At 35.9% G+C, this 15996-nt stretch overlaps 1 protein-coding gene across 1 annotated transcript in view; it reads left to right on the top strand.

The window, feature by feature from the left end:
- LOC128992931 (polycomb protein Scm) overlaps nt 1-15710 on the top strand; it is a 34027-nt gene extending 18317 nt beyond the window's left edge. The window contains exons 6-18 of the mRNA XM_054416676.1: nt 743-870; nt 1701-1935; nt 2522-2707; nt 3069-3215; nt 4126-4263; nt 8154-8354; nt 8722-8898; nt 9363-9406; nt 10197-10296; nt 10678-10806; nt 11115-11263; nt 12030-12197; nt 12791-15710. Coding sequence (XP_054272651.1) covers nt 743-870; nt 1701-1935; nt 2522-2707; nt 3069-3215; nt 4126-4263; nt 8154-8354; nt 8722-8898; nt 9363-9406; nt 10197-10296; nt 10678-10806; nt 11115-11263; nt 12030-12170 — 1775 coding nt within the window. The 3' untranslated portion in view covers nt 12171-12197; nt 12791-15710. The remainder of the gene's footprint in view (nt 1-742; nt 871-1700; nt 1936-2521; nt 2708-3068; nt 3216-4125; nt 4264-8153; nt 8355-8721; nt 8899-9362; nt 9407-10196; nt 10297-10677; nt 10807-11114; nt 11264-12029; nt 12198-12790) is intronic.
- Nucleotides 15711-15996: the final 286 nt, after the last annotated feature.

Raw genomic sequence — 15996 nt, 5'->3', positions numbered from 1 at the left:
ATAAGATGAAATGAATAAATTTGCCAAATTTTATCAACATATATCCATAAACAAGTCAACTACAACCGTTTTAACTTTCTCCATAAGAATAACATCCGGGAATTTTAAATTACACTATTTTTGAATTTTCTCCGTGACCGTTAGCTCTGACTATGCCTTTAGGCATGCAATAGTGCTTCAATCCCTAAATTAGGCTATTTCTTTTTTTAAGCTCTACAAAACGGGTTAAAAAGAAATTGCAAATTTTTTTGTTTTTAAGGTAAAAAAATGGGAGAAACCCATTTTTACCCCCATAAACCCCCGTTCCCATGGCCCGATTATGCTGGTTCGCGAACTCGTTCGAATAAACGTAGGTTTATACGTTTGTACCAAATTTCATCAAAATTGGATCATTTTTGCTCGAGTTATCGTGCTAACGGACACATAAATATATATGAATTTGAATGAATAGTGTTTTTGGCCTCTAGGGACCTCAAAACAAAAAATTAAATCGGTCCCGGGTCCAGGTCTTACCATGAGTACTATGGTAATAGCTTATTCCCTATATGGGAAATTCGCTAAAAATTAACCTAACATAAAAATCTTCTTAGAAAGTTAAATAAACTGCACAGTGAATTCAGAATAAACCAAATTGTTCCAATTAACTGTAATCTCAAGTGAGCAAAACATTATCTACCATAATTTAAACTTTTTTCTCAGCTTATAGCAGAAAACAAGTGTAAAAGCAAGTTGTTTCTTACAGGTTCATCTTCCCCCACCACCAGCCCCATATTGCAGCCAACACCAGTCCCAACCACCTTCATATTCAACTGGGAGTCTTATCTTAAGGAGACCAACAGTTCAGCTGCCCCTACAGAATACTTTAAACAGGTAAAACACTTGTGACTATGAACAAAGTTTGTTTGAGTTTATTTCAGTTGAAAATTGTGAAACAACTGATTTTTCTAAAGAGCATGTCAAATTTTAATACAATGCAGTTGACTTGTATCATATTTTTATGTGATGATAAAAGATAAAAAAAATATTATGAACAAGTAGAAAATGTATGAAGTGTGAAAGAAATTTTTGGTTACCTAACTGTCTGTACCAATGCCACAACCGATAATAGAATTGACGTATAATGTAATTTAATATTATTTATAGTAAAAAATTGTAGAATACCATTTTTAATATGGATTGTAAAACTATAATAGTTAACTCTTGGCAATCAGATCGAAATAATCCAATTTGAAAATACCTGAACCTGAATCTCTTGTTATTCGATTTGATCTTAATCAAGGCATATATTTCTATCAAACTATCTTACCCAAATATGATCCAAAATGAAATAAAAGTCTGCTCTCCTTTACTTATTAGTTGTTTTTTTTTACATATGGGTTTCATTTTTATATTATTTTTATTAATCAGAAATTTGTTGTAATCCAACATAAGTTTCTTTTAGGGTTATTTTACTTCTTTAAAATTCACAAAGCTTGTTGATGTGTTGAAAAATGAAATGGAGGTTTTAAAAATGCTTTTAGCATCCATTACGACCATAAACACATCTAATTCTCTCTCACTATTGTTTTTAACCATTATTTTGAGGAGGTTTTCTCAACTACCAATATTTATCACCAAATCAGGAAATAGTAGGCTAATTTTGAATCTTGAATAAACGTCCACTATTGATTTTTCATTAACTAAATTTCAATTTTTTTCAGCACATGCATCCCCCTGTGAATGAGTTCAAGATCGGTATGAAGGTGGAAGCTCTGGACCCAAGGAACTTAACTTCCACCTGCATCGCCACTGTGGTAGGAGTGTTGGGTCCTAGATTGCGGCTCCGTCTCGATGGAAGTGACAATAAAAATGATTTTTGGCGACTCGTCGACTCTAATGAAATTCACCCCATTGGAACCTGCGAGAAAAAAGGAGGAATGTTGCAGCCTCCTTTAGGTAAATGTAAAGAAATTTTTTGATATAAGGTTTTTATCAGTGCTGTAGAGCTGAAGGTTATTGACAGTAAATTCGGTCTCTTCAACTACATTTCATCTTAAGCTGCATTTTAGTTGAACACAGGTCAAATTGATGACAAGCGGCATGAAAAGGTTTTTTTTAAGTTTTCCCTAATGCTTGTCTCAATGTTCAGTTCTTACAGTCCAAACTTTGAAGAATTTTCTGGACTCTACTGATAATCCAAACCCCCATGTCTGAAAGTCTGCCTAATCCAAAGGCATTTAGATCTCTTCAAGGAAGAGCCACCTCCAGCCGTTCTCTGAACTGCAGCTTCTTCGGCAGCAGTTGGACAATGCTGATGAGGAGGAATCCAACCTCCTGAAAGAAATAAAAGGCCTCTTCAGGAAATTGGAGGGAACCTTGAAAGTCCAGACCAATGTCAATCATTCAATGAAAGATGGCTTCCAAAGTCAAAAGAGTGTGTTTTCCAAGTCCTCGAATGAGGGGCTTGAAGAGACTGGGTGCTTAAATTATTACCAACTGTTACTCTAATGGATGCAATAACAAAGTTTCCTTCTTGGTTTAGGATTCCGCATGAATGCATCATCGTGGCCCATGTTTCTGCTGAAGACACTGAATGGAGCAGAGATGGCGCCTTCGAAGATCTTCAAGGAGGAACCGCCGACTCCTAAATCTAACATGTTCCAAGTGGGAATGAAGCTTGAGGCTGTCGATAAGAAAAACCCACAACTCATATGTGCAGCTACTGTCGGTGAGTGTGATAATGGTTGTGTCCAAGTATCTTTAAAACCCCGAAATCTTTATCAAATTTTACTCAGGTTGAGGTTGAGATAACATGTGTGGTTAAAAATCAATGGCAAGTTAATTTAATCAGACATATTTTCATAAAACAGATTGCAAGTTAACACTGGCACTTTTATAATTGGCTGAGGCTTTTTAAATACAGTGTCATTATCTATTCAGGCTATGTTCTAGATGAGGGGAGTTATCTACTCAAAATTCAAAAATTTTCTACCCCTCTTACAATTTCTTATAATAAGTGGCTTAACTTAGTGTATGTAGCTGTCTCTGTGTAACTAGTCTCAGTGTAACAAAATTACGTAATTTTGAAGGTGCTGAAAAAGGGGATATGATTCATGTGACATTTGATGGCTGGAGGGGAGCTTTTGACTATTGGTGTCGTTATGACTCGCGAGACATCTTCCCTGTGGGTTGGTGTGCCAAGAGTGGACACCCCTTACAACCTCCGGGACAGAAGAGTGAGTATACACTGTCGAACAATAATAGGTTAAGACAGAACTTTAGAGTAGTCAATGTATTTTACAAATGACAAGGTTATGGCAAATTTTCACCATGGTCTTCCTAGAGGAAATCGAAAACATTTTCTGTAGTCACATTGAAAGCGTGAATGTCTTCCCTAGTCCTTAAACATCTTCATCGTTTCCTGCGATCACAGGGTACCCGTGAATATCACTCACAATCGTGGGTGAACTTTTGATTGAACATTTTGAAGAACATTTCTGTGATTATGAAAATAAAAGCTTGTCTCAACTCAGTAGCTTCACGGACGGCGACGCATAAATCCGCCTAAGTCTTTGGCGATAGAGGACCATAAATGGTTTATTTAATGGTTTTTATGTTCCGGACGGGAAGGGGATAGATACCAAGGCGCCACATTGTCTCCATGGCGCTGCATTCTCCATGGCTGCGCTCTCTCCCGCGCCTCCCCCTCTCACGTGCACCACCCACCTCTCCTACGCTCCCCCCTCGATGTTTTGCGCTCTACACTACATTGTCTTTATTTATTGTTTGCATATTGTTCTTTATTTATTGCCTAACGTTGTCATGATCATATCTTCAAAGACGGGTGGCGGATATATCCGCATAGTTAAAAACAAGTAAAAATTTATTTTGACAGTATGAAGTGTTCCATTGTGTTTATTTTATGTATACTTGTATAACAAAACACAAATAAAGAAAATTTATTTTTTTCCTATAATTTTTTCCTATTCTGTCACCATTTCGCCCATCCGGGAAGGGTTAAAGTATTAAAGTTCAATATTTACTTAACCGTAACTGTGCTGATGTTAACTGTTTGAGAAATGTACTGTAAATCCCTGTTTGGGGGTTTGCTGATTTGGGTCTTTATTCTGGTTTTCCATGTTACAGTTGCTACAGGAGCCAGTAGGTTCAAGACCAGAGTGTGCAGTATACCTCCTACTACAGGGGCTCTTGATGGTTCACCTCCACCTCAGCCGTTTCCTAGTGAGACAGTGTCCTCCACGACCAACAAGAACCCTGCTACTGGTACGTGCTACTGGTGGCCAACATTTCAAATGTCTCAGGGGTTGAGAATTGTAATCCTTTGGGATTGAAGGGAATATTTTTCAGTGTCTTAACCACTCTGATAGTCAGCAACTCAAAAAATTTCCAAAGTTTTCCTTGTTTTGAGAGCCAGTTGTACTGAATAACATGGACACACTCAGAATGCTCAGAAGCCTAGAAGCACTGGTAAAAAACATGATATTAAATAAAATATTGTTTGTCTGCTTAGTAGTGATATCTAGTGAAAAATTTTGAAATTAAACCTATTCCAAGCTAATTGGAAAAAGCTTCTTAAATGGCTGAGCTGGTTCACTGAGTGTGTGTCCCTGACAGCTGAATTTGAACTAATTCTGATATGTTTGTACATAAAAACATGGGTAATTTAAGTTTACTGAGTGCAAAGGGTTAAGATTGGAAGAACTCACTAATCACAGTGCTGTCCAGTTTTTTCTTTATATTGTTCCTCGTGTTTTTTACACCTGGTTTAACTTCTGAGGTAAAGAAATTCACCTAATGAAATAATCTTCAATTCTATGTTCAAAATGTTCAAAATTTGTAGGATTATTGACAGAAATACACAAAAACTAATAAAACCGCCTCCAATTAGGTGTCGTTATAACAACTTACAAAATTTAAGAAGTACTAGACTGATCAATTTCAAATGAACGTTGTTGATTTATCAACACGTTTCACTGCGCATGATGAGTAATCTCGTCACTAGTGCTTTCCAGTGGCGCGCGACGAGTATACTCGTCAAAGGGCCGTTTACAAACTATTTTTCCAATGCGAGGTTAGCCACTGCCGTTGGACCTTGTTTTGCTTGCCGCATATTGTTCCAGTGTTATATTTCAATCTGGTATAATTTGTTTTCAGATCCAACTATTTTATTGGTGGTAGGGACCATTACAAATTTATTCTAGTGTAGGGTTTAGGCTTGAATCTAATGACATGCAATAGAATAACGATAATGATACTGTAGATACTGTAGCATTGTGGAAGGGACCTAACCTCAAAATTGTGCTAAACTGTTTGTTGCAGTTTTTTTTATGGATGTATCCGGGTACTTCAACCCTGGATTTTTCCCCCATTTGGCAATGCTGAGCTAGCAGTATTGTTTAGTGCTGCTATATGTTGTTTTCTTGTAAAACTAAGTTCACAACAACTGGGACGCAGTATATGCCTCTCATTTGGATGAAACTAATTTAAATGTTCTCGCGCACTCATCCACACAGCACATTTTATCTGTTTGCGCCAATCTGGTTGAGACGTAGGAATTGGCTAACTCAGGAACTCGCTAACTCGGTCGTGTGTCGGAACTGGCTAACTCTGGAACTGGCTAACCGTCTCAGTCAGGAATTGGCTAACTCCGGAACCCGCTAACTCGATTTTGTCTCGCGGCGGAATTCGCTAACTCTGGAAGTCGCTAACCCGGACGCGCGCACTGCACGGGGCGTTGCCAACCTTGTACGACAAAATAATCGTACACTGCCGTATTTCAAAATGTCAGTGTCAATAAAGATAGAGTAAATGTTATTGTTTTTTGTTATCAATTCCACTTTTGACAGATAACTAGCCCAAAGTAATTCAAAGATAATTAAAAAATCATGAAAAAGTGTTTTTTTTTTTATTAAACTGTACAATGGCCAGTTAAATGTTTATGATTTCGTTCTTAAATATAAATGCCATCAGTATTAAAGAAAATAATAGAATATGAAAAATATTAAAAATTCAGTTGAATTGGTACTAAATAATTAAACCTCTACGAAACTAAGCTAAAATACACGCAAGTTCTTAAACACGGAAAACAGATTTAATCGTAATGTCGTAATAAACCAGAGCCATTCATTAATACAGTCATCAACCATCGTAACTTTTATAACTAATTCATAGATTTTAAATTAAATGTTCGTCGTTGAACCGTCCAACTTACGTGTACAAATATGATGACATAGACTAAGTTTTTATCTAGGACTAATAGTTTGAACCAAGGCATTGTAGGCCTACTAGTAAATAGTTGCCTAATTCTAAAATGTGTTGAATTTTTTAGCAATAATGTTACATGTTTTAAAACCGTTTTTAAATTTACACCTAAGTACCACTAGTAAAAAATAGGAGAAGATATAATATTCATATAATAAAACGTGACAGGGTTATTTTAATTCACGATTCTTAATAAACGAATTGACGGATTTTCCTGATTTGAGTGTTGGGTTTCCTTTATATTGCTTTCACAATCGATATAAACTATACCAAGCCGCTCGGTTCACCGTTACCCAGTACTGAGCTACACAATAGACAATAGCTTTGTTTTTGGATAAGATCAAGTAATTTTAGCTATGGTCACCATTCATAAGAATTGTAACAAACAAGAACGCCTGGGTCCATTTAGAACCAGCCTGTAGAAAAACTCCAGACTTTTAAAAAGTAGGCCTACGGAAAGACGTAAAATTAATATTAATTCAACAAAATTAAGAGGATGACCACCGTACACATTCCACACGTTCCTTTCTACACTAATAGCCTACGATAAAAGAAATTTACAAGTTGTATTTATGCATAGACTAACTTTTAATGCAATCCATGAATACATTAGGCCTACCACTTTATAATGTATTGATAAATATTTATTTAAATTCAATAGCTCTATTTAAAAATACATTACCACTACAATGTAATTCTTTAATGACGTTTAATGTGTAAATTTTATATTATGATTCAAGGTTACAAGCACAGTATAGAAAATACGAACTCAATAATTTTATTTGCAGAAGTTCACAAATGGTATTTATTCGAATAAAAGAAACAAATGGCGGACACCGAAAATAGATATTTCATAACATGTAGATCCAAATTAAATGTGCATTTTTATCTTTTTGCATACCAATAAGCTACTATTTAAGTAAGAAACCCACATATAAATCATACTCCCTTATATACCCTTAGTACATTTCTCATCCTTGTGGATCAGCTGAAGACAGTTTTATTGTTAGTTCTGTCCGGTGCACTGTCTTTAGAGGTCGTGTTTTGTTTACAACTGTTTCTTGTTTTCAGTAATTTAAAACCTCGTTTAACCAAATAAAACGTTCTAATCACAACTAATAACACGTCCCCTAGTTATATAACCAAACAGTAAAGAGCAAATCATGAAGTTAACTATAAAATAATAGAAACACAATTTTGTCGACACTAGCGATCAGTGTCACCGGACATGAACTAGACACGAAAAACGAGCTTCGAAGTTTACAATGGGATGTAAAGTTTACTTGTGTTGGCTAGTCTATGGTAAGACTATAATACATTTTCCACAATAATAATCATAAGAATAATGTTAAACATACTTCTAAATATATTTATTTGATCGACTACGTTGCTCATACTCCTAATTAATCGTAGGATACGACATTATGGTACCGATACGATATAGGTACTACACTTTCGGCAACACTGGCCAAAAATATTCGTGCTTGGCTCCCATTGGACGGCCCGCGAGGCTTCTGATTGGGAGTTAGCGAGTTCCGCCGAGGGGCCGAGTTAGCGACTTCCGTACGAGGACGGAATTCGCTAACCTGGCTCTAGAGCGGGTTAGCGGGTTCCGGAGTTAGCCAATTCCGAAACCGAACAAGTTAGCGAGTTCCTCTCATCGACCAAATTTGAAGATAGGGCGTTTAACATGGGGTTAGCGAGTTCCAGAGTTAGCCAATTCCGCGGACCCATCTGGTTGCAGCCATTGAACATTAATAGCAGTCATAAAACCCCAAAGGAATAAACTCATAGAATAACCAGAGTAAGATATTATTTGAAAACAAAGGACCAGGATAGAAACTAAGGATGAAATATATTTGAAGGATTCTCATTTTAACTCCATTTGACAGCGACACTGCATGTAAACCGCCAGTGTTCGTGTGGACCATACCTAGACCCTAGCAAGGTCACTCAGCTGCCAACACAGTTTGGTCCTGACCTCGTCTCCCATGTGGTGCGGGAGAGTGTTCAGAGTTTGGTGAATTGTGCCTTTGACCAAAAACAGATCTTCGGCATGCTGCGCCAAGGAGACAGTCAAGTGGAGATAACAGGTCAGTTAATAACTCAGTAGATTTAAATTTGTTGATTTTTTGTTTCAATGGTTGAAGTGTAGTTTTTTTTAGTTTTTAAAAAAATAAAATAAATTACCATTCAATAGATAAATAAATATGCTTAATTCATGGTCTTGCTGTATTAAAAGCAAATAATCACATTTAAAATTAAAATCGAAAAACTGTAGCTCAAAATCTTGTTGGATTAGAAGCACATACAGATTGGTTTTCAAAATACCTTTTTAAGTTTTCTTCTCAATTTAAATTTTTTTATTAAAAAATAAATTCAAAATATACACAACTGTTCATAACTTTAACAAAAGTTCATTTCCTTACTCATATAATCAACAGTTCTCTTATTTTACAGCTTCATTTGAAGGCAAGACAGTGACAGTGAGGCTCCCAGTGATAAACAAGCAGGATGAACTTACTAGCTTCCTAGAGATCCTGTTTGAGGAACTCCTGTGTTGTGAGCAGCTCTACTCTTGTCAATCCAGGAGCTCACCTTGTGTCAAGTGTGCCAACAACAATGTTGTCAAGAGAGGTGAGTGTGTATTGTTAGTTTCTATAGATCTTAGTTGAGGAACTCATGTGTTGTGAGCAGCTCTACTCTTGTCAATCCAACAGCTCACCTTGTGACAAGTGTGCCAACAACAATGTTGTCAAGAGAGGTAAATGTGTACTGTTAGTTTCTATAGATCTTAGTTGAGGAACTCATGTGTTGTGAGCAGCTCTACTCTTGTCAATCCAACAGCTCACCTTGTGTCAAGTGTGCCAACAACAATGTTGTCAAGAGAGGTAAATGTGTACTGTTAGTTTCTATAGATCTTAGTTGAGGAACTCATGTGTTGTGAGCAGCTCTACTCTTGTCAATCCAACAGCTCACCTTGTGACATGTGTGCCAACAACAACGTTGTCAAGAGAGGTGAGTGTGTATTGTTAGTTTCTATAGATCTTAGTTGAGGAACTCATGTGTTGTGAGCAGCTCTACTCTTGTCAATCCAACAGCTCACCTTGTGTCAAGTGTGCCAACAACAACGTTGTCAAGAGAGGTGAGTGTGTATTGTTAGTTTCTATAGATCTTAGTTGAGGAACTCATGTGTTGTGAGCAGCTCTACTCTTGTCAATCCAGGAGCTCACCTTGTGTCAAGTGTGCCAACAACAATGTTGTCAAGAGAGGTAAATGTGTACTGTTAGTTTCTATAGATCTTAGTTGAGGAACTCATGTGTTGTGAGCAGCTCTACTCTTGTCAATCCAACAGCTCACCTTGTGACATGTGTGCCAACAACAATGTTGTCAAGAGAGGTAAATGTGTACTGTTAGTTTCTATAGATCTTAGTTGAGGAACTCATGTGTTGTGAGCAGCTCTACTCTTGTCAATCCAACAGCTCACCGTGTGACATGTGTGCCAACAACAATGTTGTCAAGAGAGGTAAATGTGTACTGTTAGTTTCTATAGATCTTAGTTGAGGAACTCATGTGTTGTGAGCAGCTCTACTTTTGTCAATCCAACAGCTCACCTTGTGACATGTGTGCCAAACAACAATGTTGTCAAGAGAGGTAAATGTGTACTGTTAGTTTCTATAGATCTTAGTTGAGGAACTCATTTGTTGTGAGCAGCTCTACTATTGTCAATCCAACAGCTCACCTTGTGTCAAGTGTGCCAACAACAATGTTGTCAATAGAGGTAAATGTGTACTGTTAGTTTCTATAGATCTTAGTTGAGGAACTTATGTGTTGTAAGCAGCTCTACTCTTGTCAATCCAACAGCTCACCTTGTGTCAAGTGTGCCAACAACAACGTTGTCAAGAGAGGTGAGTGTGTATTGTTAGTTTCTATAGATCTTAGTTGAGGAACTCATGTGTTGTGAGCAGCTCTACTCTTGTCAATCCAACAGCTCACCTTGTGTCAAGTGTGCCAACAACAACGTTGTCAAGAGAGGTGAGTGTGTATTGTTAGTTTCTATAGATCTTAGTTGAGGAACTTATGTGTTGTGAGCAGCTCTACTCTTGTCAATCCAGGAGCTCACCTTGTGACAAGTGTGCCAACAACAATGTTGTCAAGAGAGGTAAATGTGTACTGTTAGTTTCTATAGGTCTTAGTTGAGGAACTCATGTGTTGTGAGCAGCTCTACTCTTGTCAATCCTTGTGTCAAGTGTGCCAACAACATTGTCGTCAAGAGAGATGAGTTTTACGTTTTTTTTTTATCCTTGATACTTATTTAATTAATCTTACGTGATTCATTTTTCCCAAAAACACAACTTGGATGTTTGTATATTTAGTTATGCTGAACGTTTCTATACTTGTTTCTACTCTCCTCAGAGTCCGTTGAGGGTGTGAGAGAGAATGGTGCGACCAAACGTCGATGCTCAGCTGAGAGCTCATCAGACAGTCTGGGAGTTGCAGGAGTTCCTATGCCCAGTGCCTCAAAGCTACCCCGCAAGCCTGTTGGTAAGACTATTATTTTATTAACTATCTTATTTTTTATCGTGGCCATATATGGTAGTAAAATTTTACTAAGTTATGCGCCTTAACGCAACCACCTTACTGACATTGGCCTCTTTAAGTAATGGTAATCCTACAATGTAGATGTAACATAATTAATGAGTAATTTGCTCAGTTGTAGTGTACGTACAACTGTGTTTAGTACGTAGTGTGTGTTTGTGTGGGTTTCTTAAATGGCAAGAGTTAACTAATATTTTGATGTAATAAAAGTTGTAATTTACACAAAAAATATTGAGTGATTACTTGTGTTGCAGAACAAGAAGTGGCCACCTCTACCACACAATCTGAAGGTCCTCCCAAGCTACCAGCAGACCCCAGTGAGTGGACCGTAGAGGATGTCATCTCACACATCTCCCACACAGACCCTGCGTTGTCTGTACATGCTGACCTCTTCAGGAGACATGTATGTGTTGTTTACGTAGTATATATCTAATACTTGATCGACTAAGTAGATTAGTCTTTAGTACTTTTTTCTAAGCAATGCAATTTATGATATTATGGATAGAAAATGGGGGAAAAGTAGGGATGAACAGGACCTCAGGGTGGCCAGGTACCTCAATCTGATTCGAACTGAAATCTTACCATCCGCACACCTCTACTCGATGATGATACCAATGTCCCACAACCAGTGGTATCGAGAATCAACACATCTTTGCCGGAAAGCGTCTTGTTTATTTTTTTCCAATCTTTTTTCAACCCTACTGAGTAATCAGTTGATCTGATAGAGCATCACTTTGAATAAATTGTCTGCTAAACACACGTCACCGTGCAGACGATTCATTAGTTAAGACACCACAACAACGTAATTTAACTTGCAATTTAGTAGTTGAGTAGTTCGTATACAGCTTTCATATAATTTGTTCTACTTTAGAAAATGTAAATAAAAAATTACAAAAAAAAAAAACACCTTAATAACTTATAAAGAAGACAAAATGTTTTGTATGTCGAGTAGAGGCTTCTTGGTGGTTCTCTGGGCCAGGGGCTCTCCGCGATTTTCAACCTGAGGACCTGGTCAGTCTAGGCCTGATTCTGTATCCGGTTCCTACATCTTTGTTGAATACTGTTGGTGAATGAGTAGGTTGATTTTAAATCCCATCAGATGATGACACAAGTTAGAACAGAATCTTTCAGTTGCTCTGCTAATGCCTGTGTCTATTTGATTGTCTCAGGAGATTGACGGCAAAGCCCTGCTGCTCCTCAACTCTGACATGATGATGAAGTACATGAACCTCAAGCTGGGGCCGGCCCTCAAGATCTGCAACTTGGTCAGCAAGATCAAACACAGCGGCCGCCGCCACTACCTCCTGTGATACGTATAATTGGTGCCACACTCTCAGGTATGTTTTTGACTACTCTACGACCTTTAACTGGCCAATAAATGAGCAGCATGCCAAAAAATAAAAATTATCCATGCAAAATATCTAACCCTACGTAATATCCCCTTTTCTCACAAACAAATTGTTTTCTTTCTCTTGTTAACAAGCCAACTTGTGTAAAATAGTTTTTGGATATAGAGTTTTGATACCCCGGAAGGTGTTTATTTGTCCTCATAACTGCTTTTAAACCTTCTGTTTGTGTTTTCTGCATAGATTCTCTAACATTGCCGGTAACAATAGTCAATCCTCAACATAGCATTGGTATTATGCCTTTAGCGACTTCATATTTCCTATTTCTTGCGTATCCAGGAGGTCCTTCTTCCATCTGGAATTCTCTTCTGTACTTGTTTAATCATAGCCTCATCTCCTTTTCTCCTCTCCATTTTGAGGATCTAGACATCTGATGGGTATGCTTCTATCTTGGTTGTTCTTTTTTTAGCTTCATCTCCCCTCCTTGTTTCAAGACCACATTTTAAACATTCACTTTTAATCATGTCTAGTGCTTAAAAACTGATTCCATACAGTAGTTAACTATTATATTCTGTTTGTTGCAGGGCTGACTTGTACCTGACTCAGTGGTCCCTGACCATTGGCTGTTGACTACTTTAGTCAACAGTGTGCTGCCGGTGTATATAGCTGTCTACAAAGTATATTATTTGCCTTTCACTCTCGCTGACTCAGCCCCACATGTATTCACATGTATTCATATTTATTTGTTATAGTATAGTTTGTTTTTCTTTCTTTGAGTTTATTGATACAATATTATTTTTGTTGTGAGTTGGTGGGTATGAGGACTCTGTTACTTTTGAAGTGTTGAAATATTGTTTTCCTAATCAAGGTTTGGTATTTAACTGAATTGACATCCATTTGATGGGTGGAATGGTCATTTTTTTTTAAGTAATCATGCCCACTTTCTTAATGTTTGATGATCTTAGGGATTAATATTTCTTTATAGTACAGTAAGATAGTATACATATGTTTTTTATTCCTAGTTATTATGATGTTTTCTAAAATATTCATCCCTAGTTGGTAATACTTTTTTTCATTAAAGTCTTAGGACAAAAACACCTTGTAAAAAAATACATTATATGTACATTATAAATTGAAGGTAAACAGTTTAAATTAATGTTCATCAAGAGTATATTTTCGGGTTTTTCGGCACCTTATATTTTAGGATTTAAGTATTTTCTATGCATTAGTTAGTTATTTATTAATCATTTTAACTTCAGGATTGCTTATATATAATTAATTGATAATGTAAGGTCTTACCTTACAATCCTATTATTGTATTGTACTAAACAATATTAATTTTGGTCCGAACTTTAGTCGGAGTCTAAGTAGACCAAATATTTATAGTAGAATCCACCAGCTTTAAAAACATGAATGGGTTTTGTAGATTAAATAGTATATTCACATTTAACACATTACAAATTACTGTCGTCACGAATATGATACAAAGATTATGGGCAAAAACCATGATAATACTCATCGGGTGCGTTCTTTGGTCTACTTAGACTCCGACTGAAGATGGACCTTTGGGTCCAAAACTAATATCGGATAGTACAATACAATAATAGGATTACTAAGGTAAGACCACATTACCAATTAGTTATTTATTCATAAACATTTAATTTTTTTTTTAACTATGTAATATGAAAATTTTATGTTTAAATGGAGATGATTAGCGAGGATTTTCACCATGAAATGTTTCTAATCTATTAAAAGTTGTTCTGTCTTATCAATGATATTTTGGCTGGCTAAGCCAATTTTTTGTCAGTTTGTTCTTTATAGTTAGTTAGTTTTGTTATAGTATTTGACCATTTACTATGTTTTTTGTAATCCATCAGCTGTAACTATTCAAAATTAGTTGGCTAATATGAAAACCAAGTACCACAAAATCAATGGTGTTTAGTAAATTGGGTTATTATTACTTGCATCGCTGGTTTAACTCCTTTGTTCCTAAATGTAGTAAATTATGTCATTGGAAATGTACCGGATTGGTATGGCAAGTCTGTGATTGATTTAGATTAGGTTTTTTAAAGACTGAAATTTCTTACAAATTCACTTAAAAATACAGCTTTGACATATTCATTAATTGTTACAGTTTAATATTTGTGTTTAGTATTTAGGTTTAACAATGGCAAAATGAATGTGTTTTATTTAATTGTTAAAATTACCTCTTCTATATTCAAGCAGATATTCTGTAAATTGAAAGGGCAAACAATTTCTGACCTAGAAAGTATTTTTGTTGTAAGAATCTAACGATGTAATATCTTATTTGTAATTTGTAGTCTAGGTCATGTTTCTTATATTACCTAAATTATCCTAATACACATTTTAGTTTTGTTTAGTTTGGGTGTAATTGTTGTATTTAGTTTACAAACTGAATAAATTCTCAAGATGCATACAAACGTAAAGGTGAAATTGTCTACTCAAAATCGTGAAAAGATAGATTTAAAGAGATATTTAAAGTAAGATAAATCTCGAAATATTTTTAAGTGTTATTAAGTTTGTATCAATTTTGTTACTTGACTGGCTGGGTAGCTGAGTGGTGACAGTGCTCGCCTAGCAATCAAAAGTTTGATGGTTCAATCCTCAGAAGTCGGTAGCTCTTTGATTTTTGGAGAGTGGAAACTGGAACAACTGTCACTGATCATTAAGCTTTAAATAAATGGCCATGACTGATGAAATAGCTGATCTTAGTCAGTAACAAAGCCACACAGATCATATTACACCATTCTACACTCATCCTTCTTTCAAATTTAAAATATGCACATATTATCTCCATATCAATGATTGATAGTTTAGTTGATAATTTTAATCTTTATTCTAAAAATTGCTACAACTTGTAACATGAGAATGGAAGCTTTAGGTCTATCAATAGTGAAAGATATTATCTATCAAATGATAATCTAAAATACAATCCAGATTTGTGTCAAACTGATAATACAATGTTTAAGAATGTTACACATATTTATAATAGTATTTATCTTAACATGTGGGTATTTGTAATTCAATGAATAAACATAATCCATGCACAATATCGCACTAGTGATAAAATTATGTAAAATGTACACCAGTTTTGTCACCAATAGTAGACTTAGTATTATTGGCAGGCCATAAAAACATGCTAGCTCATTGCAATGTGATATAAAGTTGTTTTCATTGTTTGATTTGTTTCAAAACATTGTTTTGTTGTTTGATGTGCCAAGTGCTGTTCGACACCTATTATTATTTCATCACAAGTTGTTTAAGGTCCACAGACTTTAGTATCAAGGATTTGTGTCTTATAGCCGAGCAATATTTTTACGCATTTTGTGACAGAAAGTACCGAACCAATCGTACTATTTTTGTATATGAAAATGTATTATGGTTTATCAATCGTATGAGTAGTAAGACATACCAAATGTTGTAAAATTGTGTTACATAGTAAATATGTACAGGAAATGAAATATACATAGTTATTCTGCAATAGTTGTGCCTTTTAATTTATTCCTACGAATTCCAAGGTAAACTTGATTTTTTATGGAATGTAACTTTTTTCTAGTGGGGTTAAGCGATTAAGATCTAGAAAAATGAAGCTAAAAATACTAACTCTGATGATATTTATTCTGAATTAGAGTTAAGCACTGTTTTAATTAAGTTATAGGAAAAATTCAAGAATGTCACTAATAGGCCTAATGAAAATGTGTCTATAGGCCAGGGGCCTCCAACCAATTTGAAAGTTTCTTTAGCGAAGCACGGGTTTTCCGCTAGTACG

Source organism: Macrosteles quadrilineatus, unplaced genomic scaffold (genome assembly GCF_028750875.1).
Source record: "Macrosteles quadrilineatus isolate MER2022 unplaced genomic scaffold, UCM_ALF_1.0 Scaffold_4__1_contigs__length_99947679, whole genome shotgun sequence".
Classification (NCBI taxonomy): domain Eukaryota; kingdom Metazoa; phylum Arthropoda; class Insecta; order Hemiptera; family Cicadellidae; genus Macrosteles; species Macrosteles quadrilineatus.
The sequence above is the reverse complement of the archived record's forward strand: the minus strand, read 5'-3'. Positions and strand labels throughout refer to the sequence as shown.